We start from the raw sequence: 27,842 nt of genomic DNA, 5'->3' as shown, positions 1-27,842 counted from the left end.
TCAGAAACCTCACTTTTATTTCATCAAGTCACACATTGGATCTGGACATTTTTGATATTCCACTTCGTTCTCATCACAAAGGCCCAATAATTTTAGCTACAGTGATTCCAACCACTTTACTGGATCTTTAGCAACATTGTAGAAAAGTATCATTTGGACCTTTATTATTTTAATGTAAAACAGCAGTTTTTTTAAACCACAATTTAGTGTTTTCATTCAAGCACCCACAGAGAAAACTTTGTAGAAAAACATGATGTAAAACAGTCAAACAGGCTGTGTGATCACAGCTCCTCTCTGTCTTTCTGAGAGTCCGACGCCGATGCTGCTTCCTTCTTCGCCGCAGCTTTTACTGTCTTTTTGGCAGCTGGTTTTGTGTCCTTTTTATCCGCCTGCTTGGTTTTTGATTTACCCGTCTGTTTGCCGTCGTTTTTGGCCGCAGGTTTAGCTTTACCCTTACCCGTGGTCTTAGCCTTTGCTTGGTCTTTGGCTTTGACCTTTGCTTTGGGGGCAGCTTTGGTTTTAGCTACCACTTTACTGGCTGGTTTGGCTTCAGGCGGGTCTTTGGACGAGTCCGCTGGTTTGGCTGCAGGCGGGTCTTTGGACAACTCCACTGGTTTGGCTGCAGCCGTTTTTTCCCCGACTCCTTTGTCGTCTCGCGGTTCATCCGCTGGCTCCCGGTCGGTTGGTGGAGGACTTTCTGCTGCTCGAGGCTCAGAAACACCTGTTGAGTTGTTTTTTGTGAACTCTTCATTCACAGGGGTGGAAAACATCTTCAGCATGTCCTCAGCCTCGATTCTCTCCTAAAACAATCAAGAAGAACAAGAGAGGATCTGGTTCAGTCTCAACAGAGCCGTTTTCAGCATTTTCTATCAGATCAAATTTGTCTGAAGCCACAAAACATGTTAATTATCTGAAATGGAGAAACCATTATATAAAAATATTACTATATAAACAAAAACTGACATTGCATTCATGAAGGTACAATTAAGATATATTTGACCAATTTTCTGGTTATTAAATAAAAAACATTTTTCTCTTTTTAGCCATTTATTTTGGCTTGTTATTTTAGCCTCTTTTGCTAATTTTAGCCACTGTGTATTTCCTGATTGTTAGAGCAGTTTTAGCACTACTTCTTTTGCCTAATTTTTTGTCTTTTCTCCTTTCCTTTTTTTTCTTCAATCTGTTTTTTTCTTCTTTTCTTCACCTTTTTTCTATTCCCAAAAAAACCTATACTTCACGTTTACCTTAAGCATGAGCATTTTTTCTGTATTTTGAGTAGTTTCACCTTATTTAGCAGTTTTTATCAAGATCAGCCATTTAAAAAAATAATATATCAGTGTAGAATGCAAATAAAATAAAATGAAAACAAATGTTTGCTTCATGACAGCTTCATGGAGCTTCCACAGAGGAGTTGCAAAGCCACATGAGGCTCCAGAGCCGCACGTTGAACACCACTGGTCTAACAAACTCTGCTTTGAACATTTTCTGCATATTTCTGCCAGTCGACAAGAAAAATCACCATGCTCATGTACATTTAACTTCAGTGAAGGCCTACAAACTTCACAACATTGAAGGACAACAGAATGCCCTGTTTTTTAATAATAAACGTCTCTAAGTTCAGTTGTGCTCTTTGCAAGACAGATCTGAATTTTCAGTAAGAAAAACAGAAGCAGCAGACAGAGGAAGAGTTGCAAGAGAAGCAGAGGCCTTTTTGCATGAGCAGCAAAAACTATTGTGCTCATATTTTCATCATAATCAAAATACAAAATATGAGCACAAGTACTGTCATGTGTCTGTCGAGAAGAGAGTACCAGTTTGTTTCATTGTTAGCTTCTTAACAGGCTTCAATTAGATATTAAAGAATAAGTAGAAATAGATTTGCTACTGTATGCAGTTTTGTATCATTATATATTCATTCATTTTCTTCCGCTTATCCGTTTCCGGGTCGCAGGGGTGACAGTCTGAGCACCGTCACCCAGATCACAATGCACCATTTAAGAACCTTCCTGCAGGTGGTGAGCCCATGGGAAGGTGGCGCCCGGCGTGGGACACGAACCCACTAACCTGAGATTGTGAGTCTCATGCTCTACCAACTGAGCTAGCCGGGGGACATCATTATATATTTGAAATACAAAACACATTTCAGTAAATAACCAATAACAATTTTTTAAAGGACGAGAACAATACAAGTACTAACCGTCAGCTACGTCCCGATGCAGAGTACCGATACAAGTTTTAATATTTGCCATAAAGCCTAAATCATACTCCATATTCAGAGGCTATGTGTTGCAGTGAACCACCTCTATGCAGCCTCTGCATCAACACTACGTTGCTTCTAAGAGCTTGACAGTATAACACTGCCTCTACAATACACTATCTTTATCTAGATTTACTTTTTTCCAAATAGCTCAACATTTTCTTTTCTGTTAAAATAAATACAAGCCTCCAACAGCCGCCAAGATTCAGTCGATAGTAATGTCTAAAATCATTCGATATGTCCCATTTAGAAAAGTGATGGATGATATAAAGGTAACACTTTCTGGTAAAAAAAAAAAAAGAGAGGAAAAAAAGAAGCCCATGTAAGTGAAATAACACAAGAGCCACCTTTGCTCAATCGAATGTGTTTGTTTCTGAGGGATTGAATGAGTCAAAATGATCATTGAAGCAGGTCCTTACCTTCTCCTCATGAGCCGGGTCCAAAGTGAACCACAGCGCCACAGCACACCGCTGACCTCTGGTGACAGCTCGGACCCCGTGAGGGTTTTCCTTCCCGGCTCCGAATCCCACCACACGGCCACATTGCGGACGCACCGCAGCCTGGGCAAGTTCAAGACACGTGTTCAAAGATGTGCTGCTGTTTGTACTAAATGAACACATCCTCAGCATTATTTCCTTTTCCACACTTTTTTAACATGCGATTTTTCATCAGTCGGGGCAAAAGAACACAAACTGAGTGAATCATGAGTCTCAACATTACAAATGATTAAGTTGAAAAAAAGACAATTACTTAATTACAAACTGATAAAATCCTTATTTCAGTGCGACGTTGAAAATGTTTTGTGGTAATTATGTGGAGATAATTTAAACCAAAATTAAGACCCACAGTTTTAACCAGGCATTTAACTCATTTGCATTTATATCTATCATCTTTTCTATATTGTTTGACACACTCTGAGCAGCAATATTCTGTATGTATTCTGGTGCTGATGGAGGAGGAGGCGTTCTGGCTCAGAGGACATGAAACAGTTTGCCAACCCCCCTAATGAAACATGCCCATGACTTTTGCCCCCTCAATTAACACAATTCTCCTGAAATAAATCTTTGGACACTTCTTTTTTTTTTTTTATCAATGACATCTGGAAGCCATCAGACAGTGAGATCTGCTTTAGCGTAATAGGATCAAGAAAACTTATTCTCACTGCATTTCTACAGTGATACAGTTGGTTGCAATGAGATGCAACTTCTGCTTGAAAATGTCTGACGTGAGTAAAAGTGCACATCACATGTTTATGGTCCATGGTTGAAAGCAGGAGGGTATATAAGTATCTTGTGGTCTTATTCAGGAGAGTTGGAGGGATGGTGAGATCGGCCACAAGTTGGGACAGGCAGCTGCAGTGATGCTTCACTGTACCCACTGTATTGGTGAAGAGGAGCTGAGCTGTAAAGCAAAGCTCACTGTTCACCCTGGGATTTACTTTCACACTCTTTGTGTCTTTTATCTCACAGTAGAACAGCGAAACTTGCATCTTGCTGAGGGCCACAAAAGTTTCATCCTTTCTTCAAGGAGGTCAAACTGTAATAAACTAATAAACAATGACTGAGAAATGAAGCTCCTGATTAAAGATGTACAGCTAACTGAATAGCTGCACACAAACTAAAAATGCAATTGGTTTAACAACAGTTAAAAATAATTGAAATTTACATCAAGTCAAAATGTTTTTTTAACCTTCCTCCAGCATCAACACTTTTGAAAACTATGTCTTAGGCCACAAGTCGTCCATGTCCTCCTAAATCAACATCCCTCAACTCTGACTGAGAAGAAGCTTGATGCTGCCGCCACCATGCTTCGTTGGAGGTATTGGTATTACATTGGTATATATTGGTATCCCGTGTACAATAGACATTGTACTGTATAGTAAGAGTCATGATGAGACCACAGGTTGTTCATGCTCTCCAAGTCCAATACGTTTTTTCAACCAATTTCATCAAGACGTTCAATTCTTTGAAGTGGTTGAAATTCTTCTAAAGCTTTACGTTGCTCAGTGATATTTTGATTTCTTTGCTTGGTGTTCACTCAAAGCCACTGAAAACAACTTTTTGAAAATGTTCCGCCTCCGACAGTCATAGTAACATGCTCAGTAGCTGGACAATCAGAACAATGTTTCCTTCATGGTGTCATGACTCCCAGTCCATATTCTTCTGGACTTGGTAGTTTTATTTTGACAGTCACCGTGATAAAAATCCAACTTGGTCGTCTGTCCACTAAAGTGTCTGTGTTCTCCCAGTTAGTTAGTGTTTAGAGTCCATTATTCTCTGCTGCATGTGAGTGTGGTTTCATGCTGAAATGAAAAAGTAAAAACGATGCAATTTCACTTGAAACATTGTGCAAATGGGGTGATTGATTAAACTGTACTGAGAGATGAGCTTTATAATTGAAGCATATTTCACCACTTCTTCAAACCTTTTTCCAGATGGACTCCAGCTGGGATTCTGACATATTTGAATTAAAACAACAACAACAACAACACACAAATGGCTCTTTAATGCGCTTTGCACCACTGGTTGAGGATCAGGACAGATGTCATTAGGGTTCAATAGACGGTTAGAAATTGACTTACCGTGACTGTTTTGGCATCAAGCTCGGTAAAAATGAAATCTCCTCCTTCAAAGTCGTCATTGAGATAAAGGATGGCACTGCAGGAGAGACACATTCAAGTGTGTCGGCATGTGATCGTGATGATGTGTGAGTTCATCAGCAGCTCAATGGCATTTCGGCTCACCTATAATCTCTGTGTGTGTACGCCGGCGGCTCCTTGATACACTCATTGAGCTCGGACACCAGCAGGCAGTTGTCTACGTGGACGGGGTGACTGAGGTCGTCGCGGCTCTCCTGTTTCTCTGAATGAATCACATCACACTGAGAAGTTACAAAGCTTCAGGCTTCCTTCCCACTGCATTCACTTTTCTGACCTTTATGACTTGTAGGAGTATTTATTCCTAATGTAACTGCTCAGGAGAAACAATGAACACTAAAGATAAGACAATATCCATTGTGATCAACTTTTCTGACCACTCTGTAGTAGCCTTCTTTATGACCATGAACATTCCCATGGTCTGGTCATTGATGAATTTGCAGCCTGGTGTGATGATGCTTTTCTTCATCTCAGCGTACAGAGAACCAAGCACATGTGCACTGATTTCAGACAGACGCTCCACAACAGTCATAAAAACCATCATTTGGCCAGACAGTGAACGCTGTGCATAACTATAAATATCTCGGGACTATTCTTGATAATAACATCAATTTTCACAAAAAAAGGCCAACGAAACTTTCTGAGATCCACATCAATTAGTTTCTGATGATTTTATGGATCGTATATTGAATCTGTGCGGACAGCATCACGTCTTATAATGCACTAAGCAGTGACATTAGGACGAGCAGTAACATTGTGAGAGTTCAACAGTACACACTAACAGATGTGTACAACAGGAAGGCTGATTCCATCCAATCAGACATGCTGACTTCCAGTTTTTTCCTTCTGGCTTTCGGCTCAGACTTCAACAGGAACAAGCACGCCTGCAATCCTGAAGCCATTTATCTTCTGAATTCAGGATGGGGTCGGAGCAGTCGGACCTAATTTGATATCATGTTGCTTCTCAGAGGAGGCAGGAACTTATCGCATGCAGGGATGGCACTTTAACAATCTTACATTTATAGCTGATTGGCTGTTGGAGCCAAATTATTTGAGTTTATTTTACCTGTCTACTGAGTGACTGACAGGTTTCAGGGACTATTTCACACATGAACCAGGAAAAAAGAGCAAACACCTCAAGAAAGACCTAGAAGGGTTAAAAAAAATAAATGGTAATGATAGCTCAGCAGTGCGTGATTTACCGTCAATGGCGGAGCGGCAGACCAGGTGGGAGTATGAGAAGTAGAGCTTTGTCTCGAGGCTGAAGTAGGACTCCAGCACCTTCCTCACCTTCTCGCTGAGATCGAAGAGCAGACGAGTGCTCTTCAGCGGGACTTTACCCTCTTGTCCGAGCTGTCGGGAGCAAGAACACAACTCAGTGCAAGGACAGTACGAGTCTGCGTGGAGTGGAGATCAGGAGGACACTGCAGTGCTCACAAAATCCCTCAGAGGGAGTTTTTGCTCCATAACTCAGGCCCCGTTCACACGACAACGTTTCAAGTGAAAATGCATCATCTTTGCTTTTTCGTTTCAGGAAAGTTTTATGCGGCAATATTTTGAAAACGCTGTCCGTTTACACTGAAACGGCAGAAACACAGAAAACTATGTGATTTTAATGTTGGGCCACCAGTGAGTGTTGTTGTTTCTTCTTATACTGAACAGCCTGTGTTTTCAAGCACTGCTGTGGTGTGAATGAACCCACAAAACAACATTGTTGTGTAAACGGGGCCTCATGTTTAAACCATCCTTGATCTTTCACCTTAATAAAAACCGTTGCAACATCACTAGAGGAAAACTAGCAAAGAAGCCACAGGACTGATTATCATCATTATCATAAGACATGAACAGGACATTTCTCCCAAAACTCCAGCAAGTAGTTCCTCAAGGAATCTCTTGGTACCTGTAGAGATGAGGTCTAGTAAGGCCTCCTTTCTCTGTGACACAGTGGAAAATTTCTCATTGTGAACAGCAGCGTCCAGCTCCTGCTGAATCTCCTCATCTCCAGTTACTGAGAGGAGCGTCTGCAACTCATCGGAATACCAGGACGTTTCAATAGACCGAGTTAACAAAACAACCAGTGAGCCCAAAGCGGCGTTTTTAAACAACAACGGGAAGAATTTGCAGAAGAATTTATTGTAAGGAAAGCCCCTTGAGATGCAACATCTCGTTTACGGCCGATGGGATATTTAAATATTGCGGCTTGTCGAGAGTGATGAGCGTCACTATCAATCAGCAGACGGCTGCACTGTCGTTTTCCTTATGAGACCCGTTCCATTGTGCTCTGTACCGCAACGGAGGGGTGACGATACCATCCACAACTTTTCTCAGTGGGGCCGCACGAAAACCCGTCCCACTCTGTTCCATCCTGGCACAAACAGCGCAGTGGGACTGCGGCTGTACAGAGGTCAAATGACTTTTAGATCTGATCTGTTGACTGTGAGGTGGGTTTTGCATTTAGGGACACTGTTTGAAATTGACATTGTACAAATATGAAACATAAACAAGACAAAGACAGTTGACACATCCCCACATGCTACAGACCTTGACGGCCTTCAGGATGGTGACGCCTTGGAACAGCTCGCTGGGGGAGTGCGGGGATGGTCGCCCCCTGTAGCCGTCCCCTTTCTCTGCAGCAGCCTGGGAGAGGAGCACAGTAACAACCCAGTGATGAGTGCAGCCGACACAACATGGAAACCACAAGCCAGTTGTCAACACGTGAAAAGAATGTGTTCACAAGGAGCTGCGAGCAGCGCCGCTCTTCAGGCCACTCACATTGGAGAGGCGCTGAAGCTCCCGGCACTCGTCGTCACTGATCACGCCGTCCAGCAGCACCCGCTGGGAGCCGTTCAGCTGCTGCGACGTCATCGTCACCCGGACGTCGTCCTGCAGCAGAGCGCCACCTGCAGGATGCAGGGACACACATTAAAAGTAGTAGAGGAGTCAGAACACTGTCAAGAGAAAGATCCAGGCCCCATTCACACAACAATGTTTCAAGTGTAAACAGAAAAGTTTACATAATTTTCAATGTTTCTGCTGTTTCTTTGTAAACGGATGTCGTTTTCAAAACATTGATGAGTAAACAGGACACGTCTCCCAAAATGAAAATGCAAAAACTATGCAGTTTCACTCGAAATATTGTCATGTAAACGGAGCCTCAGTTCTCCCCAAGTTGATTTATTTCAACTAATAGCAGCAAAGTGATGTGTTACCTTCCTTTGGCACAATAACCTTGGCCATATCAGTGGAATCCTTCTTCTTCTCTTCAACCAGCGTCTCAATCTCTTTCATCAGGTTTCCAATCTCCTCTGTGATCCTGGCTGCAGTCTCTCTGTCAGCTCTGAAACACACATAGGTCACATGCTAACACAAAGCTCTCCATCCATCCATCCATCCATCTTTCACATACACCAGGGGTGTCAAACATAACGTTTGTGGGCCAAATCCAGCCAGCAGGAAGCTCCAATCCAGACAAACCATCAAGCAAATTGTAAGAATGTCAAAGAAAACATTGATTTTTTTAACACATTTCTTAAGAGTTTTGGTCCCAACACTGAGACCCGAGCAGAGATATCGTGATGCTCCCATGAAAGCTGGCTACCTGGTTGCTATCAAACTTTGAAAGTTTAAATAAAATTGGCTTTATGTTGAGATTGTAGTCACTTTCTGTAGTAATTGTTAATTTCTTTGTTAAAATGTAGACATTTTCATCAAATATACCAAAACAAAGAAAAACTCTTAAGTTAAAATTTAAAGGATAAGAGCGGTTCTGGTGGATTCTGCTGGGTTCTGGAGGGTTCTGGGAGGGTCTGCAGGCTTTCTTAGAGATAATCTGGGAAGCTCTCACATTAAAATGAAAAAGTTTGGATCCGCTGACAGTCTCTTAAATCTTACTTCTGTTTTTCTTGCAGCTTCTTTGGCATCACGTCTTCAGGAGTCCACGTGTCCTGAAAACAAACATGACAAAAAACCAAAAACATTATTGATTTTTCAGAAGAAACATTGCAAGACGTGAGGACAAAAAAGTTATTTATTGACTCACTGGATCAACAAAGGTGATTCCAAAAGCTTCATAACCAAAGTAGAGCAGCTCTTTCTCCAGTAAGGACTGCTGGATGTACTGCTTCACCACCTGGGAGAACAACGCACTTCTTAACAACGACAACAACACACAAACTCCAGTAATGGCTGCACTTTGAAATGAAACTTTATTAGCTATTTTTTTTAAGTTGTGACTTAAACTGTCATTTTGGTCAGTTTAACATTTTTAGACTTTTAAAACGGATTATAAAAAGTCACAGAAAGTAGTTCAGGAAATATGCTTTAACAATGTGTGAGTATTGAAATGATCCTGATTTCTGATTGTTTCAATGCACTATAAAGGGTTAAACAGCAGCTCAGATGTCTTTGAGCTTTAGTTTACCATCAGAGCTTTAGTTGTGTCTTTAATTAATGATTTATGATTAAACTGTACAGAACAGAGACTCCCTGTACCTGTCTTGCTGATATGTCTGCTGCTTTGTCTTCGCCCAGCACCACAGAATAATAGTTGAGGTTCTGGTTCATGACTACGTCTTCAGGGTGGAACAGCAGGTAGGTCTTAGCGCACTCTATGGCCTGCTCATACTTCTCACCTGGAGGGCGAGAGGACACCACGCAAAGATGGTGAATAGCAGGAAGAAAAGTGTTACATCGAAAACAATGTGAGCACGTGCGTGTGAATGTGACGCAAATAAAAGTAAAGCGACCCGACATAAATTCAGCCGCTGTCCGAGTCTGCTGGTGATGTTTTTTTAAAATGCTGATAAAGTTGGCAGCCTCTGCGACTAGTAAATTGGATCATAGATACATAGATTCATCCCCAATTGGGGAAATTCAGATGTCCAGCATCATCCAGTGTATGCCATTCATAAGTAAACACTCTCACACCAGTAGAAAAATAATAGTAATAATAAAGAAAAAACAAGTTAGAAAAGCTACAGTCAGTAGTGATATAAAATGTACATTACAAAAGTCTATTATACAGTCATATGGCCACCGGGACAAACGACCTCCTGAACCTCTCAGTGCTGCAGCTCATGGAGAGTAGTCGGTCACTGCGGCGGCTTCTCTGAGTGACCACTGTGTTGTGCAGGGGGTGGCCACTGTTCTTGAGAATGGCCTGCAGTACGCTCCTCATCCTCTTCTCCACCAGCTCGTCAACAGTGTTGACACCCCTCCTCATCACTGATCCACTTCCTGACCAGCTTGTCCAGTCGGTTCTTCTCTCTAGCCGTCACGCAGTTGCCCCAGCACACAACAGCAAAAAATACCACACTTGCCACAACACAGATTGATAAAAATGGTACATTGCAGACTTCAAAGGATTTTAACTTCCTGAGGAAGAAAGGTCTGCTCTGTCCTCTCTTGTATGTACCGACCAGTCCAGTTTATGGTCCAGATGAACCCCCAGATATTCATAACTCTGGACCACCTCAATGCCCACACCCTCAATCATCACAGGAAGATGATGTGTTTTCCGCCAACTTGCATCTCGACCATATAGTCGGTGAAACAAAGCATGTTTTTTCTGGATGGATTGATGGATCTTGCACTAATTTTCAATGGTTTTGTATCACTGCTTGTTACTGATGTGTTATATATTCATTCTGTTGACTCACAAAACAGTAAAAAACAAAACATCAGCATATGCGGAGAGAAACTCTTGAGTTACTATTTTTAGTCAAAAATAATTCTGAGCCTATCAACTTTAGTTTATTTGAAGAACAGCATTTATGTGTGTGAAAAATGTATTGTATATACAAATTACACAATATGTCCACAAAAATGAAATTAAAAATGTAAAAAGATTATTTTTGCTAAAACAGAATGCTATCAACAAGCAGAAAATTTTCATTATTGTTTAACAACATGCAGTATTGAGTTCTTGTAATTTGACACCTGCCTCATGTCTGCATGCAGAAGCTAATTCTGAACTTTCACCTCAAAGGTTACTTAAACATTGAGTCTTATTTGGAACTCTTATGAATGGGAGAGAAAATACCAAAAGCTGAGACTTCCTGTTGTAAAAAGAGAACAACAGATAGTTGACCGCAGGCAGGTGTCAAATTACAAACACTCAGTACTGCATGCCGGTTATAGATAGTTAAAAAGTAATGTCAGAAAGCTTGCTGTTTTTTGAAAATAAGCTTCCTATTCGCTGGACAGTCAGAGGAAAGAACCAAAACTATCAATAAACAGCACTGAGTGCTTGTAATTTGACACCAGCTTTGTGTCTGTATGCAGAAGCTCTCAATCTGATCTTTCACCTCAGAAAGTTTACTTAAACATACAGGTTGTTCAGCTTGGAAAGCTTGTGTTTGGGAGAGAAAACACCAAGCTGAGACTCACTGTTGGAGTTGAAAACAAGAGGCAAAATTGATTTTAACCATAAAAGGGAAGCTTGTTGCTTTTGGAAGATAAGGATCCTATTATTGGACAATCAGAGAAAATGAACAACCTTTTTGACATCACTTTTTGACTATCAATAACCAGCATCCAGTACTGAGTGTTGTAATTTGACACCTGCCTCATGTCTGCACATAGAAGCTCCAAATCTAAACTTTCCCCTCAGAAAAGTAATGTCCTTTTTCAGAAAAGGCATCCTATTAGCTGGACAATCAGAGGAAAGCAACAAGCATTTTAATGTTACTTTTTGAACATCAATAACCAGTATCCAGTGCTTGTAATTTGACACCTGCCTCATGTCTCCACGAAGAGGCTTGAAATCGAAACCGTCACCTCAGAAAGCTTACTTAAACATGCAGGTTGTGTGTTAATTGTAAAGCTTGTGTTTGGGCTAAGACTCACTGTTGTAGTAGGAGAACTGCAGGTAGTTGAAGAGTGACGGCAGGAAGTCCTCGAAGGGTTTGTCCCGTCCAGCGGTGGAGGCCAGCTCCACGGAGCAGTGCTGCTTACAGTTTAGCACCTGCATGTAGTGATCTGACACACACAATCACACTCACACAGACTGCTACTCAAAACCTGCATGACTTTCTGGAGCTTTCCTCACCCGTCACGGTCTGGAACAGGTCGGCGCTGTACTCCATGTAGTTGTACCCGTCGTAGTTGTAGGCTCCCTCGCACAACGCCCTGCACTCCTTGTCAGCGGGGAAGTACTCATCCACGGCCACCTCGAAGTGCTCCGCCGCCAGCCCGAAGGAGTCGTCGCTGTAGTAGCTCTTACCCAGCAGGAACTCTGCCTATGAATAAAGAGCAGCACAACAATAATTGAAATAATTGTAATAATTTGCACATTTCTTTGTTAATTAAAATTCTGTACTTTTTAATCTGCAGAGCATGAATGCACTGTGTATGGAGACATGAATAACAAGATGCAATGCACCGATACCGATATCGATACCAGTATCAGGTATCATGTTCAATGTAGCATGGAATATCTCATGACGTCATGCATCAGCAGCCGGTAGACAACAGAAGACCAACGAGGTCCATGGTTTGGAGATTCTTTAATATTATTGAGAATGATAAAAGTAAGACAGACTGTAAATTATGTTCTGACAAAATATCTAGAGGAGGAGAAAAATAGTTGATACAACACCAGCAACTTAATCACCAGAGACATTTAGACCAGCAGAGTTAGCCTGATGTTGCTCAGTTGTTATACTGATCAGTGGATCAGGAGGATTTTACTCCAAGCTGTGCTACATGCTACATGATAAAGAGTTTCAGATCTGTTAGAACAGCACATAACACATGCCGTCAGTCTCTATTGAACAGAGGAAGACTCGGGATACTTGGATTAAAGTATGAACTTCGACAAACTCATGGAAGATTAATAATGTTTAATAAACCATTGGTAAAAATGTATGTAATATAGCACTTACAACTTTCCTTATGCCCCCGGCTTGCTCAGTTGGTAGAGCGTGAGACTCTAATCTCAAGGTAGTGGGCTCATGTACCACGCCGGGCGCCACCTTCCCGTGGGCTCACCACCCGCAGGAAAGATTTTTAATGTTTCAATGTGATCTGGTGACAGTGCTCAGACTGCTGCCCCCACAAAACGGATAAGCGGGAGAAAATGAATGAATGAACTTATTATCTATTTGTCCATCTATTCTATATCTATTGAAATGCCAAGGCCAAGAAAACTACACAGTTAAGGTTTACATGTGAGTTCAGCCTGATGAGGACCTGAGGGCTGCGGAATCTTCATGTTTTTAAAAGCAGGATCAAGACCATTGTTTTTATTAAAGCTTTTAACTAATGTCCCCTTTTTAACTCTTGTAGGACTTTAGAAATGTAATTTTTTCATTTATTTACTTTTGATATGTATAAACAACAGCAGGGGGTGTACAAGTGGGGGGGTATGTGTAACCATTTATATTTTGTTTTCACCCTGTAAAGCACTTTGTGCTGCATTTTCATGTAGTAACAGTGCTATTTGAATAAAGTTTGATTGATTGATTGAGTTAAATATCTGACATTTGAAAGCATCAGATGAAAATTAAACACAATGAAATTATAATGGCATGCAAGTACTCATATCGGTACTCGGTGTCAGCAAGTAGCAATATGTATATCGCACATGTTGATATGACAATAATAACCTGGTGATATATTATATTACATAACATAATAATATATCATATCATATCATATCATATCATTATACAACCCCGGGAAGTCACATATAGTCCATTGTGTTTGGAGCTTTGTACTTCTTTTTATTTAATGCTGTATGACGACGACGCAGCACAAAGTGTCACTGAAGCAAACTGTTAATAGTGAACAATCAGGCTGCTTGATGACTCCAGAACAAATGTTACCAGACTTGCTCTCACCATGTGCGTCGGGGCCTCCAGATCTTTGAAGTCTCCCTCCTGAACTCCGGCCATCATCCTGTAGTACTCCAGGTTCTGTTTCATCTCCATGTGATTGGGGTTGGCCAGGAAGAAGGTGTTGGCAGCAGCCACTGCTTTGTCCAGCTTATTGATCTGAGGAAACACAGAGATTCTGCTCAGCTCAGAGTCCAATCACCTCCAGCTGGAAACTGATCAAACACTGAACTACATGTGATAGTTACTTGTATTGTCAGTAATATGGTTAGAATTAGTAGTGGTCACAGTCTGTTTGGCAGTAAAACTTCACTACTACTGTAGGAGTCACAAGCACGATGACTCAGGACAAAAATCTCAAAAGAGTTGAAGAGGAAGTTAAATGACGCCGTTTTACAACATGAAAGGTGATGAAATATTGTTCACGTCCAACATATTCTTCTTCGTAGTAGTTGGCCACAATCAATTAAATAAAAAGTACATTCTATACACAGTAAATATAAAAACTAAATATTAGCATTTTTGGAAATCTGGTGCTTTTGTGGCTTTGAGGTTGTCAAAATTAGATTAAATCTGAAAGGTCAGGAACCACTGCTCTGCTGTGTGGACAAAATAAGAGACAAGGAATCATTTCTGAAAAAACTTTAGGTGTGATGAAGCAGCTGACGCCTGATGGATCCTCTCACGATTCACAAACATTAGAAATGATGCTAGAGTGAGAACATCCTCCACTGTTCCCTCTTCAAACTGGGAGATTTGGTTTATCCAACCACTTTGAAGGAGGAAATAAATGTTGGTCAATTGGCTTCATGTTTCTCCTGCATTTTTTTTTAATGGAAACGCAGCTGCCAACACGATGAGAAGCACACGGATGGAAAAGGACCCAAGATTCGACTTTCTGAACCACTAGTGAGCAGGAAATAAAGTGGAATAAGTTCTCTCATTCTGTGGGATTCTAAACAGAACATTCAGTCCCGCAAAAACTCATTAGAAACTGAGGCCTGTACTACGAACCCTGATCAACATATCCAGGATCCTCTCTGTTTCCTGGGTTGACTCATCCAGACACACCTGATCCTGATAACCGTTACAAACCAGCAGGTTATCAACTCACTGGTTCAACACAGACCTTCGTGTGCGTGTTCACATGAAAGGGGCGGAGTTTGCAGCATCTGACCAATCACACACACGGAGAAACCCTGTGACGGAGTTTACATACGACTGAAGGAGCAGTTATTCTCTGAGAATATGAAGAATTAAAACACATCCAGCAGCTAAAAGTAACACTGCTGCTGCGTCAAAAGCCAGAACATTCCTGACTTGTTAATGCCTGACTGCATGAGATTATACGATATAAATTCATCTGAGATATATAAACTAACAGCACGGCATATGAGACATTTTAAATAAGACAGCTTGTGTGACGAGATCTTTTCAGCTGTGTAGGAACATTTAAAAGATTTATGCATTAAGTCTACCCAGCAGCTAAAGCAGGGGTGTCACACAGGAGGCCCATGGGGCAAAACTGGCTGAAGGCTCCAATCACTTAAACCACCAAGCAAAATGTAAACATTTCAAAGAAAACATTGTTTGCTTGTTTTAAACAAATTTCTTCAGACTTTTTGACACAATACTGAGCTGAGGTATCAGTGAGACTGCCATGAAAGCTGGCTACCTGGTTGCTCATAAAGTAGTTTTTAAAAATACCCAGAATGCAACAGCTATAGAAGAAGTTTTCTGGACATTTCACTATATTTTGCACCAGAAGGTGTCATTAAAATTGGCTTGAGATTGTACTCTTTTTTAGGAGTAATTGTTTGGTTTTTGTGAAACTATAGACATTTTCATCACGTATACTCTGCAACACAAAAAAAAGTAACTTTAAATTTCTAATTTATAGGCTAATATGACAGTATCTTACCGGTGTGGTCGACTCATGGGTGAAACTGTGCTGAATGTAGCCTCAACTAAAATGTCTTTGACAGCTCTGATCTGCAGCCTTGTTAGAAATATAACAGATTGAATCATGAACACAGTAGAACTGTGAATCAAAACAACTGAATGAAAGACAAACTTTGTACCGTGACTCACTACTTTCTCCAAATACAGAAGTCACATCAGAAACTATGAAAAATCTTTTTGCTCAGAAAATGTTTTTAAAAAATATAACTGTGAAGCGTTGTGAGTACTCTGGTTAAAACAAATATCGTCAACTCAGTCTCGCTCCAAACTGTGTAATATGAACATCTAAGTTTGTCCACAGCTTAAAAAAACGTTGTCATTTCACTACATTGAACAAAAAAGCTCACAAAATCGAACATTTCGGTGGAAATTGCTATATCAAAAAAAAGTTACATTTGTCGCGAGAAAAGCTCTCAAAATGAAGCTACAGCCACAAGCGATCTTAAGATATATCAATTTCCACCGAAAATAAACAGATGTCCGCCATGTTTTGTCTTCCTTTTTTTTTATTAGGGACCGAGCAGAAAGGCCTGGAGGCCAGGGCACTATTGTTTTTGTAATGTTTCTTCTTATTATTCTTTTTTTGCAGCAAGCTTGCACATAAACTCACCAAATTTGGCACGCTCATAAAGACAGCCGATAGAATTAAGGAAATGTAAAGATTAACCCCCAGAGTGCTAAATTGTCTCTCTAGTGTCACCTAGAATAACCAAAACGGCCACCACGGCCCGTAGGAATGTCATAGAGAGATCAAACCAAAACTCATCTTTATCTCATCGAGAGTTTAAAATCATGTGCCGGTACCCCAGACCTAAATCTGACAGGAAGTCCTCAGTTTGCCTTTCAAAGTACGATTTTCTTCCAAAAAAGGCCTTCAACCTCTGAAGGAGAAAATATTTGACCCCCTAAACATGCTCAAAGACTTACCAAATTTTGCACGCTCATTAACACTGGATAACATTATAAGAAAAAGTAAAAGATAACCCCCAGAGTGCCAAACTGTGCTCTCTAGCGTCACCTACAAACACTACAACGGCCACCAAAAACACTTAAACGGTGACCACGGCCCGTAGGAATGTCATAGCGAGATCAAACCAAAACTCAATTGTTCGTCTCAACGAGCCCTACAAATCATGTGCTGGTACCCCTGACCTAAATCTGACAGGAAGTCCGCAATTTGCCTTTCAAAATAAGATTTGCAAACCCTAGCTACTCTGAGCACGAATATCAATCGACTTCAAAAACCTATTAAATGGGTCCATCCATTCATTTTCTACCGCTTATCTGTTTCCGGGTCACAGGGGTGGCAGTCTGAGCACTGTCACCCAGATCACATTGCACCGATTAAGAACCTTCCTGTGGGTGGTGAGCCCACGGGAAGGGGGCGCCCGGCGTGGGACATGAACCCTCTACCTTGAGTCTCATGCTCTACCAACTGAGCTAGCCGGGGGCAGTTCTGTGGGTAGAAAATATTAATGATGTGTCTCGTAGCGGAGCGCAATGCAGCCTCATGCAGAGCTCAGCCTGCGGTCATAACATGATACAAGATGTATTTACATTTGTTGTGAAATTGGTTAAACAGAGTGAAGGTTTTTCCTATTTAATAATGTAGAAAAGCAGTGGCAGTGTTTAGGTGTCGACATGTTTTTCATTTAATTTTTATTTTGGTGGTTTGGGTGAGCGGAGGTGTTAGCCGGGCGTATTAGAGCCCAATATGTAACGACGAGCCAAAATAAAAAAACAAGCTGAATTGTTCTAACAGTATATTCTAGAACAATTCAGGTGGTTGTCACATGTAGGGTGGTTGTTACATCCTGGACTCTAACAAGACTCATCACGCAGCAGTATTTAATGTTTTTAACATGTTTTATTTTCTTAACAACACACTCCTTTGCTCTGGTGGGGGAGGGGTGGGGGTTGTGGTCTCAGGTTCCTCATGATAAGATCTTTCTCTGTTGTCTTCTTTCTTTTTCTCCTCTCTCTTCACTTGCTCCTCCTATTACTGTTCTATCTCGTTCTCCTGCGACTTCTTTCTGCTCTCTCTCCTCCTGCTCCTCCTCCTTTCTGCTCTCTCTTATCCTGCTCTTACTGCTCTATCTCCTGCTCCTCCTCCTTTCTGCGCTCTCTTCTCCTGGTCCTCCTGCCCCTCCTCCTCCTGCGCTCTCTCCTGCTCCTCCTCCTGTCTGCTCTCTCTTATCCTGCTCCTCCCCCTGCTCCTAATCTCCTGCTCCTAATCTCCTGCTTCTCATCTCCAGCTGTTTCTCCTCCAGCTGCTCCTCCTCCAGCTGCTTCTCCTGCAGGTGCTGCTCCTCCAGCTGCACCTCCTCTATCAGAGGTGCACACCACCTCCATGTCTTTGTCAGAAGATTTCACCTTGGCATTTTTCTCTTCTTTGTTCAAGTTGTTTAGCTCCTTTTCTAGAGCGCTGATTTTCTCTTTGTTGTTTTTCCGAGTGTTCAAACTCTTTGCTGCGACTCCCATCACTCGAGTCGCCAGAATTTGTCTGTCTATTGTGGGAGCACCACAAGTATACTGTAAAACACAAGCAAAGACAATTATTACACCTGCTCAATTTGATTTTTACAGTACCTTAGTAAATGTTATTGTGGTCTTCAATCTCCCTCTCATTTCTTTACATCCAAAATTACATTGTTCGACATAGGCACACTTGAGGTGCCACTAACACATGCAGACATTGAAAGTACCATACAAATAATCCAGTAATAGGGGGTTCTTTCTGGATTTGGTTACAATTTAGAGTACATTTTGGACATAAGAAACCGCTTGTGTCAAGTGTCATTCTCACCAACCCCTTCTTTCCTCCATCCCTCACAGTTCCAGAATTTAAGCTGTGGAAAAGTAGAGGTCTCTTATGTGTAAAGGTTTTCTTTAAAGATGGTCTTTTTATCTCATTTGACTATGTAAAGGCACATTTCGGAATTCCAAACACTCATTTCTTCAGATATATGCAGGTTCAAAACTACATTAAAGCATGCTTTTCACCCTCATTAGTATAGTGCAGCAAATAAATGAAAAAAATAGTTCAAATAGTGATACAAGCATGAAATTTCGTACATATTCTCTCCAGAACCCACTCTATCAAAACATCTGGGTGGCCACCCAAAAATTCAAAATGGCGACCCAAATTCCAAGATGGCCGCCAAAGAATTCGGTTTTTCCTTTGTAACTCCAAGGGCGTTGGTTTTATGCCCCAATAATGTATGAAAGTCGAATATAAAGTTGAATATTTCAGACAATTTGGTACCAGTTGTATTTCTGTATCTATTATGGTTCTTGAGCTACAATGCATAGGCACTTCTACAGACGTGAAAGAGCAACAACAACAAAAATTAATATATGAGCCATAACATTGAAAATATGGATTTTTAAATGTAGGTATGTATTGCAGTTAAATATGAACATGGATATTGTGGATATTTTCACTGACAGCATTTCTGTAACTTTGGTAATTCATATGATTCACCATCCACACACCTGTGAAGATGTGTATGTGTTTATCAGTCATGACTGCAACGCTAAGGCTACTCTTGTGGAGATAAGACAAGGAATGTCATATATCCTTTCTTGGCAACAAAATGACTATGTGTGTACAGTATGCAACTACACCTCACATTTGCAACTGCAGAGAGCAGTACAGGTGAGACCTAATCTGTAGCACTTGCACCTGTCACAGACAGAATTACAACAACATTTGGTGAGCTGTTAGTAGCTCTTGGCAATTGGAGAAATCGCAGTCCAATCGACCTGCCATTCTTTATCTACCTTTTGCCACCCCCAGTCAGCAGGGTTAATTTCTTCCGGCTGACACTGGGTTGCCTGGGCCCAAACACAGCCAGCCTGGTAGGCAGCACGTCTGGTGTGTTGGAGTAGAGCTGCTTTGGTTGGTAGGATTGACTCATAAGGCCTTTGTTTTCTGGCAAACATGTCAAGCCTGGCCTCATCCACAGTTGCAACTGTGCTAGACCTCTCATACATTAGGATGACAAACTTTTCCAGGATCTCCAGGTCACAGGCCTCAACTGTAGGAGGGAAAACGCTCCACGATCACGGAGCAGATCGTTGCAGTGCATCATGGGAGTTTCTGTACGTTGCGTTTTAACTGTTGTTGGGGGTTATTTTAGGTTTGTAGTGTTGGTAATGATTATGTTGTGTTGTGTTTTTGTTGCTTTGTTTATGTAGTTAGTTAATTCATCTAGTTTAGTTTGGTTTATCAGTTGTGGGTGGGCAACCAGGAGTGAAGAGGATTTTGTGTGGGGTTTGATGCTGCCATGGTTTGGTTGATGTCAAAATAGAAGCTAAACTTTTATGGATTAATTAGTGGAAAAGATGTACTTATCAAACCAATTCCCAATGTTGTCTACCGTAAAAGCGAAACTATTGTCCACTGAATTTATACTACTTGCAAAAGATGTGTTATGTCCCATGCTTCCAGCCAACAAACCTTTAAAGTTCATGAACTTACTCAAGTAAATATACACAACAACACAACGTTTACTCTCACTTCACACCCTTGGAGGTCCACTCCAATTGCGGGCTGCGATAACGTTATACTTTCGTAGCAAGGTGCGGGCCACAAAATATTGTCGCGTGGGCCGCGCGTTTGAGACCCCTGCTGTAAAGGCATGAAAGAATAGCAAGCCTTTGACCTTATCCTGGCCAACATCATGGATCATGTCATGCACACATATCCAACGGAGGTTCTGGCCTTGTCCAAATGATACCCACATGTGCTGCAGCCCAGATTCTTGAAGGCTGATGAAGACACTTAGTGCCAAGACAACAACATCTGTGTCATTTGCCTTGATCATGATGGATTGGCTCCCATGTTCTGCAGCATATTTGGCATGCGCAAAGAGTCGGCGGTCAGCTTCCTCGTGAGAGCATCCATCCAGCCCATCAAGATCAGTTTCACCAGTGCTCAGGACAGCCGATCCCTTTGTAACAATCACCAAGTTTGTAGCAGACATTTGAGCAACCTTGTCAGCAAGAAAGTGGTACAATTCAGTCTTATTGTCACTGTGTCTCAAGAAGTTTCCCTTAGTTAGATGGAATTGCATTCTTGTTTGTTACTTTGCGTCTTCCCCCCTGGCCACGTTTGGACCTGGTTTCAGCTTTAAGACTTGTTGGGCAGTACACATCAAAGACTAGATGTGTCAGTTGGTATTTGCTACTGTACATGTGTATTACTGGCAGGAAGTCGAGAGCTGCATAATCTTCAAATGTCTTCGATCTTTTGGGAGGCAGGGCATGGACCAGAGCTGAGCCATCTACAATGAGAACATCTGCCTCAGGTTCTTGGTAAACCGATGGGGCATACGTTTCAAGGATACAGGTCAACTGAGACTTCTGGCAAGTGTACAGTCTTCCTTCCTCACTCAGTGCAGCAGGGAAAGACTTAAATGAAATGCACATTGACGTATGGGATACCACTGGGTTCAGGAAACCTACACCTAGCCCGATCATTCATCCAGTGCCATTTAATTCCCGTGTGATGTGTACACCATCCGGGTAAGTACATGAGAAGGTCATGCATTGCCATACCTTTGGCTCGGCTCTCCCGCACTGGCACACCCTGTCAATTCAGGTGAGGCTGTCTAACTAAACCTACCAACTACTTTCTACCAGCTGATTGATATGGGGCTATTAGACAACATTTGTGAAACTAAACTAAGCTACACTACAACTCGTACTAGTCTACTATGTTAAAGTTAGTAAAGCTAAGCACAGCATATATAAGCAACGTTAGCTGACACTGAACCCCATGCTGAGTTTCACAGCAGTGAAGTCACCAGTGTGCCCTGGTTGTGCATTGACATTCACTCTTTTACACTAACACCACCACCTAGAAAATAAATGGAGATACATACACTTACAAACTAGTAGTTTCAAGGATGTCCATGGCATTAAACACTGCTAAATTGCACATAACATTTTGTGCATTCTACTAATCCCAAAACAACATAATTTGAAGATTATTGCTGCCATATTGGATGCCATCTTAGTTTGTTTGTACTATAAGGAATATTTAAGAGAACTGCACATTACTTGTGCTTCTAAAAGCATGTAAAAACAAAACAAATGTCAAAAAAATGATGAGCGGCACATGGGTATTAAATCAAAACCTTGATGGGCGGCCATCTTGAAAAGAATTGCGGCCATTTTGAAATTTTTAGTGGCCATCCGGAAATTTCTGAAAAGTGGCCATTAGAGAACATAAATGCCTAATTAGATGCTTGTATCATTAACTGAAGTATTTTAGTGTAGAATTTAAATTAACTGCTGCACTAGTAGCGATAGAGGAAGATTGGATTCATGATTGTGTTTACAGGGATCCACAAACAAAAGGCTCATTTGTATATGGTAAAATAAAAAAACGCCAGCTTCTCCTTCCCTTCACCATATAAAGACCAGATGGGAGGAGGATGTCAGCCTACAGATATCAGATATGACCTGGCAACTGGCAGTGAGTAGAGTGAACGCATCATCCATTTGTATCAGACATGGTCTGATTCAATTCAAAATATTTCACAGGCTTAATTTCTCCTGGAACAGACGAGCTAAACTACTGTATATCCAAATATTGATCCAAGATGTGAAAGATGTCACCAGACCGAGGCCACCCTCGGTCACATGTTTTGGCTGAGTCCTGACAAGAACCAGCATCAGAGATCACATCACTCCAATACTAACCTCTCTTCATTGGCTCCCTGTTAAATCTAGAATAGAATTTAAAATCTTTCTTTTTACTTATAAAGCTCTGAACAACCAGGTTCCATAATATCTTAAAGAACTGTTAGTCCCATATCTCCCCAGAAGAGCACTTCGTTCTCAGAGTGCTGGCTTACTGGAAGTTCCTAGATTTTCTAAAGGTATAACAGAGGCAGAACTTTCAACTTTCAGGCTCCTCTTATGTGGAACCAGATCCCAGTCTCAGTTATGGAGGCTGAAACAGTCTCTACTTTTAAGACAAGACTCAAAACGTTTCTATTTACTAAAGTTTACAGTGAGGGTTGCTTCAAAACAACCCCCCCCCCCCCCCCCCCCCCCCAACCCCCTCTCTCTACCTCTCTCTTCCTCCCCTACCCGAACCAGGGTGTGTTTCGAACGTTTGTATGTCCCCCTCAATCTATCTCTCTATCTATCCTTTCCTCTCCTCTATCCTCTCACCCCAACCGGTCTTCCTGTTTGAGGGAGTTTTTCCTTTCCACAGTCGCAAATAAATCTGCTCGCTGATGTGGATTTGTTGGGTCTTTCTCTTTTCTCTGTTAAGAGCACCCAGAAATGACTGTGTTGTATTTGGTGCTATACAAAAAAGTTGAATTGAATTGTGTCTGTGGTGGGGCTCTTTCTGGCTGTCTATCTTTGATTCCATCTCTTCTGTTTATAAGAAATAGATCAGCCCCAATCCAATTATGGCAATATCTGGGACCTCACCTGAGGAAATTACACTTACAACAAATCAAGCAAGTGTGGTTGCCTTGGTCACACTCTTTGCCAGGAAATGAATTCTTGTTAATTGGAGGAGCCCCAAGGCTCCAAGACATAAACGCTAGCTTGAGGAAGTACTGGCCCATTTAAAGCGAGAGAAACAGATACTCCTCACCAGGCTGTACTAAGAAATTTCATAATATGTGGCGGTCATTTATGCATTATTTCAACAAGGAACTCTCCATGCCTGCACAAACAACCTTGACCCTTAACCCCCCCCCCCACTCCCAACCCATTCTATTAGTAATATGTTTTTGTTTTTTTATGATTTTTTTTGTTTGTTTGTTTTTGTTTTTTGTTCTGTTTTGGGGTTGTTTATTGTCTTTGCGTCTGTGTGGTTGTACATGTAATGTAAAGTTTGCATTTGTGATGCTTGAGCGTCACAATCCATAAAACTGAAAATTCAATAAAAATATTTGGAATACAAAATTACATGGTTCTACTGGAAATACTAATGACTTATAAAATGCATTTAACAACGTACATTCTAAATCTGGAGCACGTCATGGAGGATTTGACCCTCGTCGGTGTCCATTTTCGGAAGTAACGGAAGAAACGTCAGGTTTTCCATTTCACCACTAGAATCTGCAGCAAATATTTCTAATAATATATTGTCACTTTTTCACAGAAAATCAGCAACACACTCATGGTATTAACACATCGATAATGATCTTTTTTACACCCCAAAAAATAGCTTTTCACGAGTCATGCAAGTTCACCAAATGTACTTATTTTTCATTCTACTCACATTATTGATGCGACTAAATGGAGTCTGGAAGTAATACCTTGAGAACAATCTCAACGGGGAATGAGCATCATATTCTTATATCGCCAAAGATGACATCATAAAGCCATAAAGAAGAAATGGCTTAATTAATTCAAATCAATTCAATTCAACTTTATTTATATGGCACCAAATACAACACAGTCATTTCTAGATGTTTTTAACAGAGAAAAACCCAACGAATCCCTTCTCCTCCCACTTCAATTACAAAAAAGATTCTCTTTAAATTTTGATATAAATGTAATCACTCAAAAAGTATTGTGACTAAACGTGTGCCCTGAATAACATCGATTCATTATACATTTTTGAGCTTGTCATATATAAATGTATTGTCAGATTTGACATAAGCACATGTGCACTGTTGGTCTAGTGGTTAGGACACATACCTGTCATGTAAGAGGTTTGGGTTTGATCCCAGAAGGTGTCACTCCCTCTATTGCGTCCATGTAATGTCCAGGAAAGGCTTCGTTGGTAGAGCGGTCGTCTCCCAATCGGTAGATTGCAGGTTCAAATCCAATCTCCACCTGCCCGTGTGCTGAAGTGTCCGTGGGCAAGACACCGAACCCCAAACCACTCCCATTGGAGTGAAAGCGTGACTGGGTGAATGTGATGAACAATTCACACACACCTACAAGATGAGGCCATGATGAGGCCGACCCAGACGGGCCAGAGTAGGAAGTCCCGATCAAGGCTGCTTGCAGCTTTCATTAGGGACCGAGCCCGAGGGGCCAGGACCCTATTGTATTTTGTGCGTTTCGTCATATTTTTTCTTTCACTCCTGAAAATTTGGCAATTAGCCCAAATTTGACCCACTCAACACGCTCAAACATTTGGCACCTCATCAAGACTGCCAATAGAATTAAAGGAGACATATCATGCTTTTAAATCCTTCCTTTTTACATATAAATCATACAGTTGTGGTCTATACAACGCGAAACTGCAATGCTTGGGTCTGAATTCCTCATTATTAGAGCTCCACAGGCCCCTTTTCAACCCCTTTTCTGATGCGCTTCTGAGAGCAACTCGTTTTGGGGCGGTCTCTTCAAATGCAAATGAGACACTTCATACCCCGCCTCCTCTCCAGGTTGCAGAGGTGATACTCGGTTCAACGTCACCCTGTTCGGCCATCTTTGTAGTTTGATAGAACAGATACAATTATCTAGCGGCGCAGAAACTTTATATTCACACATTATTTACAAAATGTCAACAACGGAAGATTTGTCCATCCAGCCATACATGTTGGAGCCAGAGTCGGACCCGGCGGAGCGAGATGAAAATGACGATGATGCACCTACAGAACAACGTCTTCATATGGATGTAACGCAATGGTGTGTTACTATATTTACACTAACTTCTCCATCCATGCCCACTACTACAATACTGCCTGTATTACAACGACTATTTAACACAGAAGTTACATTATAATCTAAAACGAGCACACAGCGCTAACATATGAAGACGGTGCAACTGCTAATGCTAACAAAACAATGACAGGGACGTCTTATCATCACACTTTTTAGCGTTATATACAGCTTACCGAAGTGCTCTGTTCGTCGTCTCCATAGATAGAAGGAACTGACCGCTCAATCAGACGAAGTCTTTCGGCAAATCCTTCTTTATACTGGCGGAGGTTGTTGAAGCAGTCGTCCTTAAAGTGATTCGCGCACACAAAAATGACCTTACCCACAGATGTGGGTACATTTCTGTGAAAAATAAAACTCAACCAGGCACTTCGAAAAGGTTCTGATGCTGGGAGACGGTGTAACGAAGCTTGTGGGTTACTACATCCAACAACCGAACATTTCCACTTATCCTCTCGTAACTTCGGTTGGACTACAAAATCGCAGCGAGAAACAAAAATGGCGGATTGCTCGAAATGTCGATGTCCTAATTTGGCAGTTCCGCTGAGAATACTGTGACGTCATTGTTCAAAAAACGTAATAGAGAATAGAAAAATCGAAACCGATCGCAAAATATGACCAAAACAGAATATAAAGATATCAACGGAGCACCTGAAGAGACTACTTTGAACTTTTCTGTACTTCTAAACACTCTAAATATACAACAAAATGCATTTAAGGGCTAAAAAAGTGGATTTAGCATGATATGTCCCCTTTAAGGACATGTAAAAATGATGTCCTTAATTCTATTTTCAGGTAGATAACGTTTAAAGGGGCCAGAGGTTGTGATTGGGCCGAGCCCGACGGGCCAGCGTTCTGGCCAACGCTGCTTGTAGCTTTAATTTATTTTTGTTTCTGTTTGTTTTGTTCAGTTTTATCTTATGGTTGTTTAGTTGATGTGTGTATGTCTTCTATGTTTGGATTGTATTATCAAAGTTATTGGCATTGCCTGGAATTTTTGTTAATAAAGTTTATAAAAAATTTTAAATAAATGTTTTGTCTTCCTGTCAGGAGTAACTTTGCAGCCACGTGACCTGAAGACTGCATGCAGACAAAAAGAGGCAGATAAAACGTAACCAGGTTACATTTTCCATGGGGCCAAAATCGAGTGTCAGAGGGTTCAATCCAGCCGCAGGATGACAATAAATAAGATATTGACGAAGCACTTTACATTTTTCAACTTGTTTTGTTTTGTAAAAAATAGATTAAATGAAATGTAAACTTTTTCATAAAGAACTTGTATCACTTTCCAGGAAAACATTCGGCACATTCAGCAGATCTGGAGCTTTCTGTTGCCTTTGAACTGAAATAACTTGTGATCCTGGTTCTTGTTTTTTATTGACTTGTGATCAATTTATTTAACTGTAGAGGAGGAAAATCTTCATCAGTGGTGATGCCCAACGGGGCTGGAAAACCTCTACTTTACATAACTGCACAGTAGTGAGATTGAAGGTGATTTCTTAAGAGATTTTTGTGGCCTGCTTTCATCGTGGTGCGTTCAGGGGCATGACAAAACAACATAATAGAATAAATCTGAGAGGATAATGAAGTTAGATCACAGTGCAGGTCAGAAGTGTTCCGGACTGTAGATTATGTAGTGTTTTAGGGAGCCGGATGCTCTGCAGGGAGTCTCAACTCAGTTGTGCGTCCTCACGTCAGAGCGCACAGGAGCTGACTACACCTAGAGACGTGGCACGGCTGTCTGTCTGCCGATCATTCTGTCTGTCTGTCTGCTCGGGGGGGGCGGCAGTCACAGTTACTCTCAGACAGGGTGATTTTCACTAAAACAAAGTGAAGTAGTGCGGCTTTGTGCAGACGTAGTCGCGTTACCTTGAAGTAGGCCACTTGCAGGTAGTTGTACGGAGTCCTCTTCTTGAACTCCAGCTCCACCTCTTCACTCACGAGATGCAAAGTTGGAGACCCGAGTTTCTCCAGCTCGCAGGAGTTGACGCAGTCCGCTCGCCTCAGGACCTTCTGGAAGAAGCCCAGGTCCTCCACGGACCCGATCCCGGGAACCGCCGGGCCCAGGCCGGCCAGCGGCGCGCCGAAGGCGGTGAGGTTGGCGCAGCTCAGCCGGCATTGAGCCTTCACGTTGCGGACCGTGGCTTTGTTCCTCAGCGCCTTCTCCATGTTGAGGATGACCGAGAGCCAGTCCCCCTTGTAGTAGGCTTCCACGGCCGTGTCGAAGAGGAAGTCGTAGGGCTCCAGCAGCAGGCCGGACGCCGGGCCGGGGTCCTCCTGCGCGCAGGACGCGGCGAGCAGCCAGAGGACGAGCGGCGCGCAACGGAGCTCCATGGCGCTGAGAGCGGGGATTAGACACCCGGGAGCTGGCGGTGGAGGACAGAGAAGAGAGAGGAGGTGTCAGGTCCTCCTTCTCCTGCAGGAGGTTGACTGGAGGTGGGGTTTCAGTAGTGGAGTCCCCCCGCACCCGCACCCCCTG

At 41.8% G+C, this 27,842-nt stretch overlaps 1 protein-coding gene across 1 annotated transcript; it reads right to left on the bottom strand.

Moving 5' to 3' along the window:
- On the bottom strand, positions 1-27,842 carry p3h1 (prolyl 3-hydroxylase 1). Its single transcript, XM_080462607.1, has 15 exons — positions 27,233-27,842; positions 13,754-13,906; positions 11,962-12,151; positions 11,760-11,891; positions 9,405-9,544; positions 8,953-9,042; positions 8,805-8,857; positions 8,123-8,250; positions 7,686-7,813; positions 7,455-7,550; positions 6,116-6,266; positions 5,001-5,118; positions 4,839-4,914; positions 2,677-2,817; positions 1-800 (listed from the first exon to the last, which is right to left on the bottom strand). The coding sequence occupies exons 1-15, from the start codon at positions 27,695-27,697 to the stop codon at positions 282-284; spliced, it is 2,580 nt and encodes an 859-aa protein (XP_080318733.1). The 5' UTR covers positions 27,698-27,842; the 3' UTR covers positions 1-281.

Source organism: Lipophrys pholis (genome assembly GCF_963383615.2).
Source record: "Lipophrys pholis genome assembly, chromosome: 4".
NCBI classification, from domain to species: Eukaryota; Metazoa; Chordata; class Actinopteri; order Blenniiformes; family Blenniidae; genus Lipophrys; species Lipophrys pholis.
Note: the sequence above shows the minus strand (reverse complement) of the source record. Positions and strands in the feature narration are given on the sequence as shown.

Bases quoted from the DNA above. Each gene is read 5' to 3' on its own strand.
- p3h1 (XM_080462607.1), bottom strand. From the start codon at position 27,697: ATGGAGCTCCGTTGCGCGCCGCTCGTCCTCTGGCTGCTCGCCGCGTCC. The intron at 7,551-7,685 runs GTGAGTGGCCTG...CTCCTCTCCCAG, and splicing joins AGCTTCAGCGCCTCTCCAAT to GCTGCTGCAGAGAAAGGGGA. The intron at 6,267-7,454 runs GTCTGTAGCATG...TGCTCCCGACAG, and splicing joins CCATCCTGAAGGCCGTCAAG to CTCGGACAAGAGGGTAAAGT.